Source organism: Rhipicephalus microplus, chromosome X (assembly GCF_043290135.1).
Source record: "Rhipicephalus microplus isolate Deutch F79 chromosome X, USDA_Rmic, whole genome shotgun sequence".
NCBI lineage: Eukaryota > Metazoa > Arthropoda > Arachnida > Ixodida > Ixodidae > Rhipicephalus > Rhipicephalus microplus.
In genome coordinates this window covers 135,125,776-135,149,557 of record NC_134710.1, presented here as the reverse complement: position 1 = coordinate 135,149,557, position 23,782 = coordinate 135,125,776, and the positions used below count along the sequence as shown (strand labels likewise).

Here is a 23,782-nt window from a genome sequence, read left to right as displayed (position 1 = left end):
ACATGAGGCTACAGAACAGTCGGACATCCTCGTCCCAGTTGAATTTGCCCCACAGGCAACCCTTCGGCAGAAAAATTCTGCGATGTAAATTTCTTCGCAGCGTAGTGAAGTGCCAGAGATTTAAATGGGTAGCGCTGAGCAGTGGTTGTGCGAAGACCCCAGACAGTTCTCCAGATCAGTGACAGACTTTCTTGGATTCAAGGACTCGCTAAAAGATACCAATCGTCACTTGTCCGCCTTGTCCCAGTGACGCTGTATTTTCTTTTGTGTGCGTCTGGCCACTCTCATATCATCAAAAGACTTCGTGCATCTATAACGTCGTTCTGCACGACGACGAATTGCTCGAAGTTTCTCGAGTTCAATGTTTATATCACTGTGTGGTGAGCTCACCGAAAGCAAACGCGTGGTGGGCTGTAGAGAACTCTTTATCGCGTCCTCTAGGTTGAAGGGTGAGTCGCCAATAGAGTCTTTCATGATTAACTTGTATTTTTGCCAATCGGTGCACTGGACAGCTCTGTGAGACTTCAGACTTCAATCTTCAGCCGTCAATCTTCAGGTATGTTGGGATGTGGTCACTACCCCTTCTTTCCAAATCCTAAAACAAATGTACTCTTTTGGCGAACAAGAGTGAGACGAAAGTGATCTCCAGGCAACTACTATAGACTGATCCACGCAGATAAGTAGGGCTACCTTCAATCACGAGGCTAAGTCCACACTCAGAATCAAAAGACACTAACTGTCTACCTCTAGTGTGGACCCTGGAGCTTCCCCACAAGTAGTGGTGGGCATTGAAATCGCCAGTTATTCAAAATTCCGCGCAAGTGCTCGCGGTCTAGATGACTTGATAGATATAAGTAGGCTCCAATGATTGTGAATGTGATCTTGTTTTTTTTTTAACCATACTGGTTTTTTCGTCAGGTGGTACAGGGTGATGAACATAAGTCAAGACACGCCATATGAACACAAAAAACCTTGCTGCGCTCTCCGTGGGTAGAAGACATAAAACACTCATATCCAGACAGTTTGATGTGAGCTGACAGGTTCGGCTCACAAATCACACTTATGGAGAACTGGCTCGTGAATACATATTGCCGGATGTCGGACATACACGCCCTAAGCCCTCTGGCATTCCACTCAAGTACAGATGCTTTCTTCACCTCCTCTCTAAAGGATAGCATGTCACGGGCCATAGTTTTACCATAGAGCTGCAAGCGCCGTACTCAAAGTGTCCAGCACCTGCGGTGCGCTTTGCACTGAAGGACTGTTCATGTTGCTTAGGAGCATGTGTATTGCGCTCATTAGGGTTTCGAACATGTTAATGACCTGGCGGTTCTCAGTCGTCTTTGCATCAGTGGTTCGTGAGGGCACCGAGGCTGGCGGGATTCGATATACCTCTGAATCAGGCTGTGTTCGTGAAAGTGAAGGCCACGTTTCACAAGGTGGGAATGTTGGCCTTGCTTTTGTTTTCGATGTATCCGTTTTCGCAGAGCTTTATGATCAGTGACCAGTTGTTTTTGCGGAATATGCCGTGTCTCTATCGGAAGATACCACGTTTTATGATGATATTTTGTGGCGATGCTGAAATCGCCTGACAGTAGCAGCGGCTTCTCTGTGCGTTGAATTGTCGCGCACCATTCGTTTGGGCACCGAGCACTCAATCCGCACTCGCGAGCAATCTTTAGACGACGCTTTATGAGCGCCGTGGCAGTTGGAGCATTTGAACACAGTTGCGTGGCAGATGTTTTCTTAATGAGGTTCAGCACCCCTCGGGCACACAACAATGCTAGTACAGACTCCTTTTACGTGTCCCATCTTGAAATATCTGTAGCATTGTTGGGGCTTTGGTATATGTATGGACAGACCTGGTGGCGAACTTGGACAACTTTTACGTGTGGTGGAAGACTGTCTCGCTCAAAAACAAGCTTCAGGCAACGGAAATGACCGAGCCTTGCAATGTGCCAGATGAGGATGTCGTCTGTATTTGGATTTATCAAGATAGGGAAATCGTCAGTGGGGGTGGAAATGTCCACGTCATAAATGACGCTAACACTGCTGTTACAGCCTGCGGGGATCACTGATTTAGCTTTGACTCTGTCCATTTTCGTGATGTTATGTAGGCTTTGCAGCGCACTACGGTGTAGAACACAAACTGCCAGAACATTCTTCCGTGAGTTAATCTTGACGCCTTTAATCTCATTTGGCGCGAGTCCTTCGAGATATGCAGAGAGTACTTGCCTGTTGAGCAGTCGTATGTTGGCCGAAGGGTCAACGGCCATGAAGAGTATAGTGTGCGGCCAGCGCCGCTGGGTAGCCTGCACGGTGGATACACTCGCCGCCGACGATGTTCGTAGCTGTCTCCTTTTGCATTGCGGCTCAGGACGACTGTGTAGTCGTCATCCGATGACTCTAAGTCGTCTGAGTTGAATTCCATTGCCTCACTGTCTGTGCCGCTTGAGGTGGTACCGCGTGTCCTAGCCGCTGCCAGACGTAGTGGTTGTCCACCGCGAAGGTCCTGAGAGGCTTCTTCATCCATTCTCGCAAGGAGAGTGTGGTAGCTCCCAGAATTTGCATAAAAACAAATAGAAAATTTTAGACACAAGTACAAGTGTTCTATGAAAGAAGCACTTCGTCGTCGTCAGAGATATGCGTACGTTTGTGAAACGGAAAGCACCTGGGGCTGAATGCAATTAAAAACTTATCTGAGAACAGCTTGTCATTTAAAAGTCGTCCTGGCAAATGATAGGTCCAGCCAATAAAATTATTTACCGTCACAATCTCTAAAATTCAATGTAACGCAAGAACTTTGTTGATACGGGCCTCGTTGCTTAGCTCTTTCGGTGATGCAATGCTTGGCTGAAGAGCTAAACTGTAATGACTCGAGGAATGCTACCAGACTCGACTAACTGTTCCAAGAACCAAGCTCTATCGCATTGATGCAAGTCCACAATCAGGCAGGGAGATCCTCAGATCTTGCCACAAGGTTTAGTACAAGCAGAAGGAAACGAAAGCCCTATTGTGCTACTTGAAAATGACCGGACTTGATGAGCGTCTGTGAACTACCAGCGCGAGTTCGTGTAGTGTGTGTTTACACTAACTGTTCATTTCGTCTTTTGCTTAATCTTTTCTTCTCTATGTTATCTATTACTTCCCTTTCACCCCACCCGTGTATAGAGCAGCCAACTGAGCTAGAGCTTGGTTAACTTCCCTGCCTTTCCTCTTCATTTTTCTTTCCCGCTCGCTTCTGAAATCGTACTCATTGGTTCCGCTACAATACTAACTAACGTAAGTATGGTAAAATATGTCGTTTTTACTTTCCCGCTTTCCTTACGGAAGTCACACGCAATTCATAAAGAGTTTGGTAGTCATTGTTTAGTAGATGCAAAATAATTATGACGGCCCTAAAGTTCTAAGCTGGTAGGTGTGCTGCATCGGCCTGATACTGTACGACTTTTTCATGAAGAAGAGGCCGAGAAAAGTTTAGCGTGCTGCCTCATTTGCTTAGAAATTCCTGGTAACTTCGCGCAGCGCCCTAGATGTTCAAACAGCGCCTGAAGGAGATATGAAACAAGTAATTTACTCCTGATGTTTTCTACTGACAGGCCGACTAGGTCTTACTTGTGATGACTGCGCGCAGACATTGTGTGTCATCCCACGGTAATCTAAACCATGGCGCACTACAGTTGTGAAACCATGCGGCCACTTACTGCTACCTATTAGCCCCGAGAAGTTGACGTGGCGCCGCTTGGTGGGATGCCTGACTGACGTCACGACAAGAGCTCTTCAATGGCCACCGTTGCACACCTACATAACATGCGTTCGCTTAGTACGCAATTCCATTGTTTGCATTCGCTTTTTTTTTTGCTTACCTCAGGCTACAGATGAATAACGAAAACAGTATCGATAATGTTCCTGGTAAGAGAATACAAAAGTTTGCATTTTTTTCTGTGAACGGTGCCCCCGCTCGGTAGTACTAAATTTAAAATCAAGTTCGTGTCACACTGCTAAGGATGGGTTTCACTCACGGCCTCGGCAGCCGACGGGAGGGGAGAGCAACACTCTTCTACTTGGATACAGCGAAATTATTCCCGAATAATCATGTTGTGTTTGGACCCGCAGGACACCATGTCCACATCATTAGGCCAAGCTGTTCACGGGTGTTTTAAAAATATATAGGGCTTTCGCCTGCAGTGGAGTTATTGTCTCGAACGCATCCGCGTGTCTACGGACTGCGTTATTGACGGTGTGCCAAGCACCACGCATGCCTGCAGTATCGAGTCTCGCAAAATATCTCGAATGCGCACACCCTAGAATACTATCACATCTGTTGTGTCAGTTTTTATCTATTTCATATGCTGTCTCAGTCATGCCTGATCGTTTGTGTCACGTTTTTCCCGCAATTTTTGGGATTCTTTTCGCAAAAATTATTGAGGTTAGGTTGACTGAGTGTGTTTGAGTTGAAGTGGGAAAATTCTTATTGCTCTCAGAATGTGTCACCGAACAGCATCGTAGCTATACTGTGCGCTCGTAAGTACCACTTTAGACAGCCACCTTCTAAATTCGTTTTCCTTTCAGTATTTCCCCATTGAGTATCAACCTGTGGGTAGACATGACGTGTGAGACTAGTCATCGCCTCAGTGAGGCGATGTATATTCAATTATTACGCGGGCCACATCACTCTGCGAAGTCGTTGTGTGTGAGGGCGCATAACTCTGCGTAATTTTTCGAACATGTTAAGTAATTGTTTCTAACAGGCAGATTCGTGTGAAGTCTCCAGTGCGAGAAAGTTCCATTCGGTCAGGTTTTGCCGAGGCAGTCGTAACATTTAGGGTAAACCACAACGCAGTTAATGAATAGAAAACACACAAATTCCATTTGTAATATTTCAGCACACTTGTTCCGTAGTCTATGCCTATAGTTGTATTGAAGTTAACACCACTTAGGATATTTTCATCGCTTTGATTTGTTGGTGTACGTAATGGGGAAAAATGTCTTGCTGTCCTGCATCACAATTTTCAGATTGCATCTTTCCTTCACACAGGAGTTTTCATATCCTAAGCTACACTATAAGAACTTTCTACAGCTTCGATAAGTTTCACTTCTCATGGAACCTTCCACCTAGTAATCGTCAAATTGAGCAGTAACGATTACTCCGTCACTAAAGAGCGGGTGTGAAAAAGGGCAAAAAGCGATGGTGTAGCAGGCCAGCCCTTGCGGTGACGTCACATCTCCGTGACAGCAGCGACGCCATTGTTCGTTCTCGGGGCTAACACTAGTCAAGCAACATGGAATGCTTGCTCCAAAAGACCAGTTTTGACTTAAGCGCAATTTTCTCACCCGTTCTTCCTCCAAGGCTTCTGCAAGCTCAAAGCAGAGAGCAGCTTCGTTTGTGGAGCGACATGTACGACAAGGAGACTCGCCCGGAGGACTGGCTCTGGCCGCTTACGCCTTATCGCTGGCCAAAAGCCCAGGAAGGCAAAACGTTATCCAGTGGCTTGAAGAAAGCGTACACCACGACCAAGGTACGGAGAACCTCAGAGTGAGACAATGTAAAATCGTGTAGTATGCCTGATCCATAAGTTACTAAGTAGTTGAGATCACAAAACATTGTTGGAAATTATCTAATGCGTGTGAGGAGATGCCGGACCCTGGAATCTGTTACTGCATGCAACAAAAAATAAGCACTTCATAAAAAGCAGTATTATCTGGATGCAAAACAGAATCGGGCTGATTACGTGCTCTGTGGGAATCAATGTATTGCGAAGTAGTCAGTGAGAAGCTACGCACGCTGCTTTCGTTTGCTTTGACACAAATGAAGGCATTGATGTGACGAGATGCCCCGCCACGGTGGTCTGTGGCTGAGGTATTCGGCTGCTGACCCGCAGGTCGTGGGATCAAATCCTGACTACGGCGTCTGTATTTTCGGTAGAGGCGAAAATGCAAACACCGCAGCCGGGATTTGTGCTCTAATTTGGGTGAGCCTTAAAAAACCCCGGGTTGTCGAAATTTTCGGAGCCCTCCACTACGGCGTCTCTCATAATCACAATGAGGTTTGGGACGTTAAACCCCGCATATCAATCAATCAATTAATCAAGTGACGAGGTGTCATTCGTTATGACATGCTTGTTATGCATGCATTCATGTACATTCTGGTATATGCCATGCCAATGAAGCCTATATTCAATTATAAGGGACACAACCCGGAGGCGGAGGGCCGAGTTGCTTGAAGCCAACACGCTGGGGGCCGCACGGCAGATGAACAGGGGGATTAGGTGAATGGAGCGAAATGTAAAAAACTGAAATCGAAATATTAAATCTCGTTTGTTTTTGGCAATTTACAATTTACAAAAAAACGTTACAAGCGAAAATCTATTTGGGGTAAAAACTGTAATATTAGCATTAAAGTGGCCCTGCAACACTTTTTCAAGTAACCACAAAATAATTTCGCTAGGTGAGCTTATTGTCTCACAAATTCAACGACGCAAAAATTCTAAGAATCCGTCCAGTGCGAGTGGAGTTACAAAGGTTTGTCGCATGCTGCAATTGTATTCTCTTCTCTCGTCCCGACGAAAGCACTGGAAGCTAAGCAGGGAGGGATGCAAAGGGGCACAAAAAAACGTCATGTGTGCTTCGCGACCTTGAGTTTTTTTTTTTTGTTTTTTTCTTAGAATGCGCGGTTTTTTTTTCAGCCTGATCAAGCGCGCACGCGTGGACAAGTAGTGGTCTCCCGCGGTGATCTCTGTAACGAACGAGCGCACCATGTTCAAATCAGCCAATGGCTGATATATGGGTCGCTGACGTGTGATTTTTGGGCATATGACGTGATTTATCGAGAGAAGAGAAAGCAATTTTCAGCTGACCTTGATCATTTATTGTGAATTCCAGGCCCCGTGCTGCGCTATATTATTTGGCTCGCGTGTTGTCGGTAGCCTCTACTACCGATCGGCAGCGTTTTCAGACCATGCTCAAGAAGTGTTGCAGGGCCCCTTTATGATAACAAGTGAAATGAGGAGGGGTAGAGTTCAGACGTCATGCCGGGGCCGCATTATACTACCCACAGACAGTACATTGCCGACCCCTGTTCTAGTGTACATATACCATGCATGAAGTGTTACTTATATTTGTCATACCCCTGCATGTGATTTCTGGCATATATCCAATTAATTAGAAGAAGGTAAGAGTACCTAGACCGTGTTACGTATGCCATGATGAATATGGCAGGATATCAGTGTAATGACTTGTCTTTTATGCTCGTAATACATATCATGCCAGGTCAGTTTGCTTATATATGGATTTGACAAATAGCCGCATGAGGGAAAATTCCGCGCCTGGAGGCGGAAATGTTGTAGGCCCGCGTACTCAGATTTGGGTGCACGTTAAAGAACCCCAGGTGATCGAAATTTCCGGAGCCCTCCACTACAGCGTCTCTCATAATCATATGGTGGTTTTGGGACGTTAAAACCCACATATCAATCAATCATCATGAAAATTCCGCGCCATGTAAATCATGACGTACGTGTCATGCAAATTATGATACTCATGTTATGACATAAAGAGCCTCGGACGCCCTGTGCGAAGGTCGCAAATTCGGTCCCGGCAAGCGCAAGTTACCTTTTTGTCCCCTTTACTATATACTCATGTTTGCATCATGATTACTACAAATAACATCCATTGACTTTACTTGCTTTTCTTGTGTGTTCTATTTAATGTTATGTCCTGTCGAATATGTTCGCCTAACATAGAGGCCTTTGAAATTTTTGTATGTGTGAACTTCATGAAAAAGCCGAAATATCACGAACACGTAAGTGAACGGATGCTCTTGTTCACCAAAAACGCTTTGATTTAAAGAAAAAAAAAGGTTGGCAGTTTTCAGGCGATTTCGTGAAAAAGCTCAGTGACAGAATTTCCCTGCAGTTTACGCTATACATTATTTACATTATATCCCTGTCACACGGCCACCCCCAAAATTCGTTAAACTCCATCAATACAAAACTTAGCAACACTGTACATTTCATTTGGTACGAATTTACTAGCGCCGATTCGATTCGCTGCAAGTTGCCGTCGAGCTCTTAAAAGTTGCGCCACCATTTAAATCACATTGTCCTTTACAACATCGGATGAGCAGAAGTCTGTCATTCAGTTCATGAAGCCCTTACTGCGGATAGATCCCTCAACGCCGGCAGCAGTGAGCGTATGTTGAACTCCCATGTCCGGCAAGTGGCAGCGAGATGCTCCCCCTATCAAGCATCTGTTTTCCCAGGTTTCCCCGTTTCTCATTGAAGTCACTGTCTATTTAACTAAAGCGTGCTGCCTATGAAGCCTCGTATCAGGCTGATGGAAAGAACGGATGACCACACATTCATTTCACCCCAATCACTTACTGCATTTATTTTATCGAATAAATTATTTTTTGCTCTGCGCGACAGAGACGTCCAGATGTTACAAAACATTAAAGAACGAAACTTATTTTGACTATTTTACTAATTTTAATGCAAAAAACGGCCGTCAATGAGACTGAAGCTTTCACAGTTTGATTTTTAAGAGATACACTATAATAATACTCTAAGCAAAATAAAGTAAACACCAGGCACTGTGTATTTCGGTTGACGAGAGGTATAACAAGCGATGACTTAGGAATATAAGCAGGTCTTATTGCCCAAATGTTTAGCAGTGTTAGCTGGCTTTAACTAAAGCAAGTAGCATATTTCACGATATTAACTTATCATGTGAGCTCGCAATCCACTTTTTAGAACATTATTAATCGAGTGCAGATTACAAAGATATAGAAAAGGTAGGTATTTGCAAGTCCTCATACCTCCAAACATATGCGTTATGCATGGAAAGTTTTGTATTTCACGTTATACCCACAATGAATGAATGAATGAATGAATGAATGAATGAATGAATGAACTATCTGCATCGTTGCATACTTAAACTTCTTTACATCTTCTTTTCTTTGCTGCACAGTGACTGTGGTTTTAATTCTTCCTAACTACCGCGCCTTTTTTTTTCTTTTTTGCATAAAGGTGAGCGTCATGTACCAGGACACAGCGATGTCTACTCCGCTCAGGCGACATCTTACGCCATCATGACGTTCATAAAGGAAAGGAAAGACGTCGGTTATGTCACTAGTTTTGTGCAGTGGCTGAGCAAAAGGATTAGCCCCAGCGGATCTCTCAAAACCTCAAAGGTGCTCCTAACTTCACAGATGTTTGATGGATAGCTGAGGTATATAAGAATGTACCCAGTGTATCACCCACTGCGGCGTCAACAAATGAATTACACCTAGTTTGCTTCAGTATACTTGTCCTCAAAGTACTATGAAACGATCGCCACAGCGAAAGATACATGGTAGAGCTTGACAACGAATGCATTTAAATACTTGTTTGTTCATACTTGTACACAACAATACACCACAGTATTCTTTAAGTATTTTTTTTCATTGTGAATTCGTTAACCTACAATTGGTGGAAATTTTTCGTTCACGTCTTAACGTTGTCACGTTAGTCGTCAGTTCAAACATGACATCTCGACTTATACTCATAATTCAATACTCAAATAATTCAATATGCAATACAGTAATACATTGTAGTAAAAACATAAAATGCGTATAATACAGGAGGTCCCAAAGTAGACACTGTCAAGGGGACCTTCAAATATTCAAACTATATAGGCACCATCACATATTAAAACTGGATTTTTTTTTTGCTTTAGTGGCTGTACTAAGAAAATATCCCGCACTCCTGCGCAATCGTATAGTTTTGAACAGTTTCGCTGTACATATCCTTTCGCGGGGTCGCTACGAGAATTGGTTTATTTTTGCACACAGTTAGCTAAATGACATGTGAGCTGCTTTCTTTCTTATTTCTTCCCCTCACCCATCTCCCAAGGACACTGTTATGGCTCTCCAAGCACTAGCCAAGTACGCAACTTACACCAAAGATAACCGCCTTGACTTGTCATGTGAAGTGACCGTAAGTGACAACAGGGATTTCAAGGAGCACGTAAGAATCAAGCGAGACAACGCCACCATCCTTAACAAAATAGAGGTGAGTCGTTTTAACGCGACAAGTAGCTGCAAAAAGTTGTCACCGGTGCGCTATAGGCAAGACTAACGAGTCCGAGTTTGTTTCGCTTGGAATACCCACAGAATATGCAATCTATATTCAAACAACGAATAACGATTGCTGAATGTTTTTTTTTTTTTTACAACGGAAGCGACGAAACGTCATCATTATTTGATGGCAGCATGCCCCTGGTTATATCCTACCAAGGCAAAAAACAATATTATCCGAACTGCTTCCCACTGCGAACGGCATGTGAATGTTACGTTAAATTTATTTTCATTTGATTCTATTCTTTTCACATTGTATACGTCCCATTAAAGGGCTAATCATGCGTAGACGGCGATGGTGAGATTTTGTGCGTGCCAGTGAATAATGCCAAGAACTAAAGATCAAAATATTTGTTAGAACATGCGGCGCCAGGGGACATTACTTTATAACGGTTCTTCCTTTAACAGCAAAGGTGTTTTGCCAAATTTTTTATGTCCGGGGATCATCGTGGATCGTCGTGGGGTTTACGCACAAAATGCGAATAATTTCTTACTACGGATATGCGCCACTCTTCCCACTACTCCCGATACTCACTGCACCCACAACTCACCACTATGCGCCCACTCGTGCCACTCCTCTTACTTCAGTTACCCACTTAATTCAACTTCACTGCATGCCACTAGCTCCATTGTTTCGTCCGCAGCTAGTTAAAAGTCCCCCCTTTTTTTCAGACCACCACACCTGATCATCGTAACTCTTCGATTTTGTTCCAGATCAATGAACCAGGAGAAAAGATATTAATCAACGTCAAAGGGTCTGGCAGCGGCATTTTGTTCTTCAACTACACTTACAACGTAAAAGTCCCCGATGACATTTGCAAGGTACCATTTTTTTGTCGCTCACACATCACGTAAAATCACTAAGTGTAATTTAGAAATATTTACGTTTCTCCTGTTCACCGTCACGTACCTCACTTTGCAAGTTCTCATAATCAAAGATTATATACACAACATGGAAGTCTTAAACCATCTAATATCCATTTTTGTGTGTGTTTCACCAAAACCCTTAATCGATAAGCCTTTCAGAGTGACATATGTTGCAGCATAAGAGAGCGCCTCATGATTGTGTGATTTGATTCTTTTTATGTATATAGTCGACGTAAACGTCAGCGTCGAAGCTCTTTAATGAATGAAGAAAGAGTCACACAGGGCAATAACTGACTTTTCAGAGAGAACTGCGTGTAAGAGCAGACGCCAGTGAATCCTCGTTGTGAACTAAACAATAACAAAACAGCACCGCCCATTGATGACAGACCCCCACGAATAGAGACGTGGGATCACGGCCCCAGTTGCACACTGATTATGCGATGTGACATTGAATTGTGAAACTACAAAGGAAGCCTTTCAATGAAGCTGTAGCGAGAGGCAGGTGACGTGTCAGCGGCCGACGTGGCCGTGCTGATGTCACCGCTTTATTTTCCAGGATCAAAGCGGAGTGGCAACGGCTGCCTGCGTCCTAGCCGCCAGGCGCGAGAAATTGTTCTAATCTATCTCGTGGTTCGCGCATCACGAGCCACGCGGCGCTCTTCTTCTTTTGCGTGGCAGCTGACAAAGACTACATCGCGACGCTACAAAGCCTCATGAAGATTGTCAGCTGTTATACTGCCGCAGATGACAAAAATGCCGTTACTCGAACGTAGGATTTTTTGTGAGTGAAGCTGAACCGGCATATATCAAATTCGCAAAAAAAAATTCGATATATCGGATAATTCGATACACAACTGTGTATGGAAGTCTTGAATTTTTTATGCGAATTTTACAGCGGAAGTTGACTACACGGCACTGCTTTCCGATAACGTAAGGAACACGTTTGACGACCATATTCAAGGTTTTCTTTTAAATTTTGTTGAATTTTTTTCAGTGGTTTTAAATTAAGACTGCCCCCACCCCCTCCACTGAAATGAAATGAAAAGAGAAGTTTTTATAAAATATTGAAGGTCATCTGATAGTCTCCCTCCATCCCAGAAAAAAATTCTTTATGCTATACGTGGGAAAATAGGGTTTAAGTGTGAAAATCATCTAAAAAATCTTCGTGCGCAGCTGTGCGTACTCGTCAGGAACAGGACGTTTGGACTCTGTTCACCTAATGTCGACCTTGTTTTTTTTAATGTCAGAGCATTCTTCTTGGATTCTATTCGCCACGGGGACATAAAGCAGCTTCTCCTAAATTCGACGATATTGATAATAGCCAGCTGCGCGGAGAACAGCAGGTTCTTCCGTCTTGCGGCTTACGTTTCCGTTTTACGGTTCTTCCATCACCTCAACAAACTGTGCGGATAAGCGAACGCTGACTCCGCACAATGTGCCGTCAACGCAATGATGGGTAAAAGCATAGTATCTAAAGTGATAGTTTCGACTCGTTCCGCACGGCACACTCCTAATCCTACCATTCGCTTTCCCAAATGCATGCAGGGAAGTGTGTTACGTGAGCAAAGGCCGTATCTTCGTAAGGGAAAGCTAACTTCATGGGGCGTTTCGCGCTGCCAGATAGATGTTCGATCAAGTGCCCCGGCTATTATTAGGAGCTTGCTCGGTAAGCTTCCTATGCTGGCACTCTGTCTTATTGTCTGGTTGTCCGGTGACCTCTGCCGAACCGTTTGACAGATGCTACCAATCTACGCATATCACCAGGTGCACGTGGATTGAACCGAGAGCTTTACAACGGGGATGCAAGGAACGACCTTCTTATCCCGTGCCAAACTGGTAGACAGAGTTCCCAAATCCACGAACGTTAAGAGGCGCACGTGAAATTAACCTAAATATGCTTTTACAATAGTGACGTAATGCTAGACGGGATGCGCCGGAGAGGAAGCAAATCCTTTTGGACAAGGGCAGGCGGCAGGGAAGTTGTTGCTCGCTTCGGTTCCTTTTCTGTCCCGCAGCTAGGGCTCTTGCCATCCGCGTGGCCTAGAAACCATGTTGGATCACAGCGCCTTGCATTCAAGTTGCCTGTTAGCACCCACAAAACTGGACCTTCGCATTATATAGCGTGCAAAGGAAAAAAGTCCCATCGGGTGGCTTTCTCCCTCGTGTCGTCTTAGTGGAACTCATAAATGACCATTCGAGTTTTTACTCTTCATTCGATAACTTCCAAATGTCATTACTGTCTCGTTTTTTTTCTGGGCTTCCAACGCGAAAGCAAAAGGAAAAAATAAGCGGAAGGACGGAACGGTGAGCCAGTTCTTAGGCCGGCTTGCTACCCTGTCCTGGGAAAAGGGGTGAGGGCAATAAAAGATTATATAAAAGAGATGTTTGTATTGTAAAAGCAAGTAAATCGTAACATAAGTAGGGAACACAGCTGTATTTACTGGCGTGTCACAAGATGTCTTTCTGTACGTTTCAGTTCGACATCACAGCGAATTTCGAACAGAAGCAAGCAAGTGGAGGTGAAATACTGACGGCCAATTCTCGTAGTAAGTGTTCCCAAAAATTACGTGTGATTCAGTAACTCAACTGTAATCCAAATTTAAAGCAAAATAAAAGTAAGAAAATTGAGTATCAAATGACAGTCATACAGGCATTGAAAATACAGCATTTAGTCATAGGACCTGTGATGTCTCTCAAATATGTGGAATGAATAGTTACTCGTAATCTTTTAAAGTGTAGGTCTACAACTTAGTGAATTACCAGGGCTATTCATTCTAGATAGAAAGGAAAAACAGGGAATGCAAGCGCTGACATAAAGAGAACGTCAGGGAACCACAAACATCCACCAACAGCTGAAACAATGCGCAGAAGCACAACGGTGGAAACTAAACAAGGCACGGAAACTTATTTGCGCATGCCCATGCAATGTGCGAACCTGTAAATCTGGTACACGTTGGAGTCTATGAGAAAGATAACTGTTCAGGCATTTCGTTCCCCCTTTATGCAGATTATTCGACAGTTGGCTCACGCATGTGGTACCACTGTTATGGACATGCCATGCCTCAATTATAAGACCTGTTTTTTTTTTTTTCGTTCCTATGCCTAAAGAAACTGCGCATTCATCGAACATTGGCGTGCACTTACATTCTAGACAATGTAAAGAAATATACTAAGGTGAGTCTTCCTTTAGTGAGTGTCTGTTTTGTTCCGATCATCTTCGGCGGTTAATGCAACGCCCCGTCGTTCCAACGTAGGTGTGGCCGCCGCCGAAAAGGACCTCATAAATTACAACTAGTACGGCAATCCGTCAATTTGTTGGTCTGGTTAACGAAACAGATATTGGTCTGCTTCTTGTCCTTCACTCGCTCATTCTTTCTCTGCATACTGTGGCACCAATCTCACATAGTTTATTGGCAGCCGTTAAAACAACATTAACGCCGTATCTACTTCCTATACTTTCTTCGGCCTGTGAGGTACGCAATGAATGCACGGTGTACCTACGATACGTTTCTTCCTATCGCTTTCTGCTACCATGCTCTGACTTGACATAACGGACTTTTTTAAACGTTCAGTGACAGTAGCCACTGCATCAAGAGAATATAATCTACATCTAAATAAAACGCGTAACATGTGCGTTAAAGCTATAACTCATTTCGTGCTCACACGACCTCTTGAGGGCCGACTGAAGGCATGAGAGGTAGACCCTTTTTTACAACCTCCGAGAAGATCTTCGAGAATACTGCCAGCCAACGTGGCTCTTCTGAAAATGTAATGAAATGTCTTGAAATTGGATTTCACTATTCTTCTCTAATTCTTTAATAAATTTTATTCCTCATTCATTAAATTCGAAATTTTCAACCACAGAGATTACTACAGTTTAAAATACCCCACTATTACAAAAAAATATGAAGTAATCACTCACATGGATGAAAACTTTAATAAAAGAATTACCTAAGGCGCCTTGCAAATGTTCGTCAACCTTGCTCAGGTATAAATAACTTGCAACAGGAGCCAGCTTTGAACCAATGCATGCTCCTGATTTCTGCACATAAACGTCTTCTTTCCAACCCGCCAGCGTTGAGTTTTTAAATAAAAACAATTTGTAAAAATGCCTTCTTTAAAACGACACGTTTATGTTATGTTAAGTCCGAGCATGGCTGTAGAAATCGATGAGAAGAAGCGTGCCGTAGTGTACCATGCATTCATTGCGTACCTCACAGGCTAAACAAAGTATAGGAAGTAGATACGACGTGAATGTTCTTTTAAATGGCTGCCAACAAGCTATATGTAAAATTTGTGCCACAGTACAGAAAACCAATGAGCAAGTAAAGGACAAGAAGCGGACCGATAATTCGCTGATTGCTGTACTATAGTGTAGTTTATGAAGCCCCTTTCAGCTGCGGTCGCTTCTACGTTGCATTAATCAACGTTGCATTGACCAGAGAAGATCGGAACATAACAGATCGTTAACCGGAGGCTTACCTTTTAATCTTTCTCTACAATGACGAGAATGCAAGTGCACGCCAATGTTCGATGAATGCGCAGTTTTTCACAGGCATAGGAACGAAGAAACGGGTTTTATGATTGAGGCATGGCGTATCGATAACAGTGGTACCATGTGCATGAGCCAGCCGTCAAATATTCTGCATAAAGAAGAAACTTAAAATGTCTCAACAGTTATCTTTAACGTAGACCAGAACGTGTGTCAGATTCATAGGTTTGCATATTCCGTGGGCATGCCCAGATAGGTTTCCCTGTCTTTTTTTTTCTTTGCCACCTTTGTGTTTCTGCACGTTGTTTCAGTTGTTATAGTAGGCGTTTGTGGTGTCCTGACTTCCTTCTGGTGTCTGTTTGTACCTGTCTATTTTTTATAATGAATACGTACCAACTAGTTAAGCTCTCTCTTATTCTAACAGAGTTAACTATACAACACTAGTGCTAACTACCGAGCTGTGTGTGTGTGTGTGCGTGTGCGTGTGCGTGTGCGTGTGTGTGTGTGTGTGTGTGTGTGTGTGTGTGTGTGTGTGTTTTCTTGAAGAAATTTACAGAGGCTCTACAATCACCATAGTACTCCATAAATAATGCGACAGAATACCAATAAAGAACGGGGCAGGCAGACACAATCTACCCAGCGCTATTGACTGCATGGTCACAGGAGCTCTTCACAATCCTCGTTTTGAAATAATTAGGGATACGAGTGAACGCAAAGTACGTTAGTAACCTGCGCTTCGCTGATTACATTACGCTGATGAGGAATTCAAGGAACGAATTGCAAGTCATGATTACTGATTTCGACAAGCAAAGCAGAATGGTATATCTGAAAATGTGTATGCATAAAACTGAAGTAATGTGGAAAAGTCTCGGAAAAAAACTGCACCTTGCGATAGGTAGTGAGGCACTGGGAGTGGTAAAAAAATACGTCTACTTACGGCAGGTAGGGACCGCGAAGCTGAACCATGATCATAACAAAAAGAGTAAGATTGGGGAAGCACATCCGACAAGAATCCTGACATCAGGAATAGCAGTTTACTACCATCCCTCAAGAGCAAGGCATATAATAGCTGTACGACATCGGTACTTACGCATAACAACTCTGGAGGCTTACAAAGAGGGTTCAGCTTAGGTTGTGGATGACGCAGCAAGCTATGGGGAAAAATGATAGGTGTAACTTTACGAGATGAAATGAGAGCAGAGCAGATCACGGAACAAACAGGTGTTAAGCGCATCTTAGTCGAAATCAAGAAAAAAAATCAACATGGGCAGGACATGTAACACGTAGGCAAGATAACTGCTGGTCACTAAGAGTAATAATATACCGGATTACAAGACAAGGCAAATGCACAAGGGGAGACAGAAAGTTAGGTGGGCAGATGATGCTAAGAGGCTCGCAGCTATATAACATGGCCGCGTCAAGCGCAGGACCGGGTTGATTGGTGAAACAAGAGATAGGCGTTTGCCCTGCACTGATGGTGACAATGAGTAGAATGAGCTATAAATACAGTATTTTCTTCCTTGTGTAAACATAACCAGATTCTAAACATTAAAATTAACGCAATTTGTTGCATACGCCGCTGACACCACAACTTAGTTTAGGAGCTCAGGAGCAACTGAAAGTGGTGTGGTAAAAAGAACCAATGATGTAATAATATTTGTTGGAATTTAATGTACCAAAACCGATGATTATGAGTAATGCCGTAGTGAAGAACTCTGGAAATTTCGACCACCTGCGTTTTTTAATGTGCATTCAAATCTAAGCGCACGAGCCTCATGCATTTTAGGCTCAAACACCAATGATGCAATAAAACTTGTGAAGACTAAGGCAGCCAGCCATCCCAACGCAAAGGCAAATATATCGACCCAAAGGAGAAAAATCGATCACAACTATTGTTTGTTCCTCTTGATAATCACGCACTTTGTCAGCAACGTGATAACTCTTGGTGTTATACGTTTTTTTTACCTTTGCTATGTAACTATATATATATATATATATATATATATATATATATATATATATATATATATATATATATATATATATATATATATATATATATATATATATATATATATATATATATATATATATATATATATATATATATATATATATATATATATATATATATATATATATATATATTTTATTTATTTATATAATTTAATAAGTGCTTAAAGTATGTCCTGTTTCTTTATGACTGCTGTATAATTGTCCCTTTTAGTTAACTGTATTACTGTAGGTGTTCCAATGCATGTATTGCTTATGACTGTCCACTACACTTGTCATGTAAGAGGGAGTCAGGTTCCTTGTCAAGTCGCTGCTGCAGCTTTTAGTACCGCCCCCCCGCCCCTTGTTTTTTATTTTATTTTGAACGACGGAAATAAAAATGACATGTAAAGAAACATATTTAAGAACTATGTGCTTCATGCTTTAGGTATCGAAAATGGAAACTTACACCAAGAGAAAAACCCCACACCTGACTATCTCATGAAGGTCTGCGCAAGGTGAGGTCTTGAAGTACGATTGTTAAGTCGCTTGTTCAGCGGATACCGTGATTGTCAAGCAATTTTGAAAAGTGAAATTTCATACTACAGATTGTAAGACCACTTATTGCTACTATCAACTATTATAGAACCGGTTTCAGAAGCACTACACATAAGCACATGCACATGTAACGACCGTAGTATTTAACCGCATGTGTTGCCTCGACAGAGCAGTGACGATAGTGGTGGCTTCACGATGAAGCATGTTTCGCGAGCGGCAACACAAGCGTTGACCAGCACAACTGCTTCTCACTGTCATGAACCATCGCGAGGGAAGGGTATTCTTTGTACGCAGAACGTTATGGAGCGCAGCGATCTAAGCGCGCATAGGCCTGCAAGCGGCCATGTCCCGCGCTATTTTTTTATCTTTCGGGAATCTGTAGTAAGCAGAAAAATAATAATACTTAAGAGATTAAAGTTCACACTTGGCTACGCCACTGCATTTTCGACACGTTACATTAGGCACCATTAACTTTTTTTTCGGTGTTTTACCTGAATATACAGCCCGAATGAAGATACTCCAGATGGTATGGTAATTTTTGAAGTCGGCCTGCTGACAGGATTCAAGGCCAACGTTACGGACTTGGAGAATGTACGTAGTATTACATTTTTCGTTGCATTCAGCTGTTGTCAAATGGTGTAAGTGTTGCCTAATTACTAGGGCTTCATATATATATATATATATATATATATATATATATATATATATATATATATATATATATATATATATATATATATATATATATATATATATATATATATATATATATATATATATATATATATATATATATATATATATATATATATATATATATATATATATATCGGATAGAATTTGACAAGCATTTGCCGGTAAAACTTCTGGCAAATAGGCTGTACCCGGTAAACTTCCATTTTAAAGGAGCATGCTTAACGTGAGAGCATTTTCAAAGCTGACATTCATCAACTAAATGGCGTGAACATCCATCAGTGGCGGCAATCTCGTTAAGTATGCTTGTGTATATTGAAAAAAAAAAGGCTTGAGGTTGTAACCCTAACAAATATAGGTGTTTCGCATTCGAGTATTTGGGCTTGTGTGCATATGTGTTCATAGGTGTGCACATGTGTACATATGTGCGTTCAAACCTTCTAGACATCTCAAATACATTTAGTGCGTTTGCATGTTTTCGTGTTAAATATAATTTTATTAAAGATTTTGCTGTATTGAGAGTAATATTATGAAGAGGACCTCTATTTTTCAATGAGAAGGTGGCAGAGAACAAGCAGCTTGGAAAGCTCCTGCTCCCCCAAAAAACACTTCGGCGAGTTCACGGGAATATAGAGCTGTTTTACATCTGTGCAGTTCAGCCTCATTAACAGTATTTGTAAAGAATGAAACAATAGAAAAACAGAATTGGCAGCATCAATGAAACGCATTTTCGTTAAAAATAAGTGAATAAGAGCACATTGGACAACTTATATTGCAATATTAAACAGTGAATTTCGAAGACATGCATAATAACGAGAAATCAATGCCGAATTCCCTCCGAGAAATAAATCTCCGAAAAATACTCTCTGAATTTCTAGAAAAATCAATTCCGAAAACAAGAAACCCCACTTATTACAAATGCGTGCCAGTGCTATTGTGTGGCCGCCGTGGAGCTCTATTAGCGTTCGAATTTAACGTGTTATGAATGAGTTTGTTTTGCAGAAATTGTCGGGGTCACTCTCTGTGTCGGCGTCCTTGGTTGTGAACAAAAAATCAGCGTTCTCGGATGAAAAAAAATTGAGAAAAATGCATTTGTATCCTTCTCAATTTTTTCATAAATAAAAGAATAGCAAAATTTTCGATTTTAATTGAGAATATAATCTGCAGGCCTTCTGCGGGAAAAACAGGTTTTGTATTATAGAACGATGCCACTGCATGAAACTGCTTTAAAAATTAACTATATGACAGCCATATATATTGTGGCAGGAGTCTCCTTAACGCATGAACCGTAGAACAGCATCAGGCGTCAGAGCACGTGAATTGTGCAACGAGTGGGTGTTTCAAAGGCCCATTCATTACAAATAACTCAGGCATAATTGACATCATTATCCGTAACATCAACCAAGTGTGCTGGTGCAGGTAGCACTTTATGGAGGTGTATGCGGGGTACTTCGTGAACTCGCAAAAAGAAAAATTATGGTGTAGTGGGCATTTCGCCACTGTACTTGCCGTCGGCATCCTATGGGCTAGTTCAAAATGGCCAGTGTTAAACGCACAGACTTTCGTTTTTACATGCGGCAAAGTTAAGGTGTCCATCGAGAACCGAAGTAAGGCTGGTGATTGAGAAGCTTATGCTCCCGGGGCCCGAGTACACCACTTATGAAGGTGGAGTTCAAGCGTCCTCGAAGTCTTCTTGTTGTTCGTTCACTCTCCCAGTATTCCGGGGGAACAAAAGAAATATATGTCGCGCAGTCCGCATCCCTCCGGTGGGCCAAAGTTGCACGTTGTTGTTGTTTTTTTTTTTTCGTGAAAAGTGTTTAGGCAGTATTTTTTTTTTTTGAAGATAGAAGAAACTGTTCTCGCGGTGGCCCGACTCGTCGATGTAATCAAGTGTTGGTGGACACTTACTGATACAACCAGTTCACCAGACACTGCGTAGTGTGCGTATTTCACAGGTCGACGAATTAATCCAACAAGGCGCAGTGAAAATGAAAAATCTTTAACAGAACGCGAATACATTTTTTTAACTTTAACGTCATTTTTTACCGATGACTGCACAGTATTATGTAAAGGTTGCTATACAGCCACCTTTGGCCATTTCTTATTTTTATGAAAGAGTGCTTGCACTCCAATCGAGGAATTGTCTAGAACACTGTCGGTTATCCAGTCTAATAAGATGTCCAAAAATTTAGGGGACGTTAAAGCTTCGCCTTTATACGTTGAACGTCATATTGATGTCTTGTTTCTTGTGCGTACTTCATACACTTAGTTGATGAAACCGTTTCGAACGTGCTTATGCACCCACTACGTGGCCCTAGGGGAATAGTCGCAGTAGCTTGTGTGCCCTTTGTAGTGAATGACCGGCTCTAAAGCACGAAGCCATTATGATTATCACATGTGCTGCCATCCGCTGTCAATGAGTGCTTGTACCACGCATGATTGCTGCAGCATTTCATGTTGTATTGCGAAAAATGTATACAGGACACGGGTGTTTGTAATGCACGAGTTACTTTCACTGCATTTTCAAACAGATGAAGTTATTTTTTCATTGCATTCACAAGCAGACGCCTGACCGTGCGGTGGAACATCCGCTTGCCACGCAAACGACCCGGCTTCGATCCCAACTATAACACCCAAACTACCCGGATTCTATCCCAACTATAAGACCCAAATGACCCAAGTTCAATTCCTACACTGCCCCAGGATTTTTCATCATTTATTTTATTTGCATTGTTCTTGATTTTTCAGTCTAGCATAAGATGATGATTTTTTGCCCACAACCAACGATGCCATCGACAACGCCGGAATTTCAGTAAAACAAGCTCTTTAATGCAATCGCGTTAAAACTTCATTGAGACTACGATATTTTGTAATGAAAAATTAGAGCGCAGCAGTATTCTGGCATCGACTGGAATGAACCACTCTTAGGCCAGGGCAGTAGCTCCTTAAATTTTGTTTTTCGCCCCCACCCGTCTATGTATGTTCGTGAGCGTTTTTATGTGTGCGCCTGTATGTACATAAATAACTGTGAAATTTTGGAGTTGGGGGGGTGAGAGATGTAGAACCATTCGAACCCTCTGCTTACGATAATGGCTCAGGTGGGGCGCTAAGCAGCCGCGGCATAACTTTCACCACTCGAATTCAAACTTCGCCATCGCGTTAAGTTTCATTACTTTAGCCTTGATAGAAAAAATTGAATTTGTTAAATCGAAAGAATGTCGCACTTGCACGAGTGAAGAGTGTCAGAAAGATGCAACTTTACAGGAAACAGGAAAGCGCGAGCTTCCTCGGCTTTTCGACAAGCAGACTTCTCTTCCTAAAGGCTAGAACCACTTTGTTCTAGCCTTGAGAAAAAGAATATTACTCGTTGAAACGTTGGCTCGGCGCAACCCCTGTTTACGGATTTTTTTTTTTTACCGCAAGCTTTCATCTTTTCTTCCTGCTGGGTTTTTTTTTTTTTTGTAAGAGAAGGGGGGGGGGGGGCGGGGGGGGCTCACACACGCAGTTTTCTCTACTCGGCGACAACTTTTCTTGGCACTGAAGGGAAAGCTACAGAGCCAAATTACGTGCATTCTTCCGCCAGTGAAGGTAGTTCCAAAGTAGTGCCCGTATTTTCAACGTGAAGAATAAATGTTTCTCCTTCATTTTCTACGTGAAGCTACTTGTTACAGGACGCTGCTTACACCAGTAAGATATTCGTATTTCTTTCAATTTATTTGTTGCGACTTCGCGTTTTTGAACGCTTGAAAAAGTCTCGCTTTTTTACATGCACTCAAACGCTAAGCGTTTTGACGCGTTTTGGCTCCGTTTCCGTAGCTTTCCCTTCAGTGCCAAGAAAAGTAGTCACCGAGTATAGGGCTCCGGAAGAGCGTGACCGTTACATGGTTGTTCTCTCTCATTGTCCCTTGTGCCATCGTTCGTTCAGTTACAACGTACGTGGGGCATGAGTGGATGCATAAAGAGCTGTGCTGTAAAAAAACAAAATGGTACGCAGGAGTACACTAGAGTCTTTTATACATTGTGGGACAAAGTGCGTCCACAATTCACAATACTGACAATTCATCTGGCTTCTCCTTGGTTTTGTTTGAGGCAAATTTCCTGAAAACTACACTGATGTTTTCTTATTTTTTAGTCCATAGTTAACACATTCAAGTTGCTATAGTCTGCTTTCCCAAAACGAATGGTTTACAAATTGAAGGGCGTGATTGAGACGACCTGTTTTTTCTTATTTTTGGCATGAGACAGTTGCCTTAACACAAACAACAATTATTGTATACCTGGTCCTTTCGAGCGCCTTCACGAAGCCTGGACACGTGAACATCGCGAACCAGTAAATCAAAACCACGAGCTGTGCGAGCCAGCTGCGTCAACTACAACATTTTTTTCTGGTTATTTACAACAAAACGCTACTGATAATTACTCTTTATTGATAAGTAAATGGTCAAACACAGTATAGCAGATGAGACAGAAAAAGAGGAATACTATTTACGTTAGGTTTTATTAAAATGCTAAACGAAGTCCTACTTTGCGTTAAAGCCCGTCAACTTTAAGAAGAATCTTATCCATAAGCCTCCAAACTACACATCACTGTCTTTTAATTGCATTTGAAATCTCATTTACACAGTTATAACGATGAATGTCTTCAATTTTCTGCTGCATAATGTTCTGGTTTCTTCTCTACGCGTTCGCAGCTCGTCAATGACGGAAAGATTGACTCCTTCGCTGTATCAAGCCGCAAGGTCGACATTTATGTCCGTTCTATTCCAAGAAACACAAGAAGATGTGTTCATTTCTCCCTCGAACAAGAATTTAATGTTGGCCAACTTCAGTCAAGCTATGTGAAAGTCTATACTTACTATGAACCCGGTACGTATACCCATTTGATATATTTTATTCCCGTAAAATGTAATTAACTATCACCTGACTTTTGCTTGCATTACAGCAGTGAAGCAGCAAAAGTGAAAATAAGCAGCTTTTTTTACGAAGAACATGAGAAAGGTAGACTTTAACGCGAATAGATATCTTGGTATTACCTAGTATATACTAATTAGAGTGCAGGACACAGATGT

The 23,782-nt window shown here is 42.3% G+C and overlaps 1 protein-coding gene across 5 annotated transcripts in view; it reads left to right on the top strand.

Moving 5' to 3' along the window:
* Nucleotides 1-23,782, top strand: part of LOC119176497 (A.superbus venom factor 1) — a 267,863-nt gene that overhangs the window by 219,216 nt on the left and 24,865 nt on the right. For 4 of the 5 annotated variants that reach the window (XM_075877793.1, XM_075877791.1, XM_075877789.1 and 1 more), the window contains 8 exons: nucleotides 5,351-5,519; nucleotides 9,024-9,187; nucleotides 9,888-10,046; nucleotides 10,784-10,933; nucleotides 13,455-13,524; nucleotides 17,911-17,980; nucleotides 18,524-18,611; nucleotides 23,405-23,579. In XM_075877793.1, the coding sequence (XP_075733908.1) occupies nucleotides 5,351-5,519; nucleotides 9,024-9,187; nucleotides 9,888-10,046; nucleotides 10,784-10,933; nucleotides 13,455-13,524; nucleotides 17,911-17,980; nucleotides 18,524-18,611; nucleotides 23,405-23,579 (1,045 nt within the window). The remainder of the gene's footprint in view (nucleotides 1-5,350; nucleotides 5,520-9,023; nucleotides 9,188-9,887; nucleotides 10,047-10,783; nucleotides 10,934-13,454; nucleotides 13,525-17,910; nucleotides 17,981-18,523; nucleotides 18,612-23,404; nucleotides 23,580-23,782) is intronic. The other variant, XM_075877790.1, reaches the window with a different exon arrangement.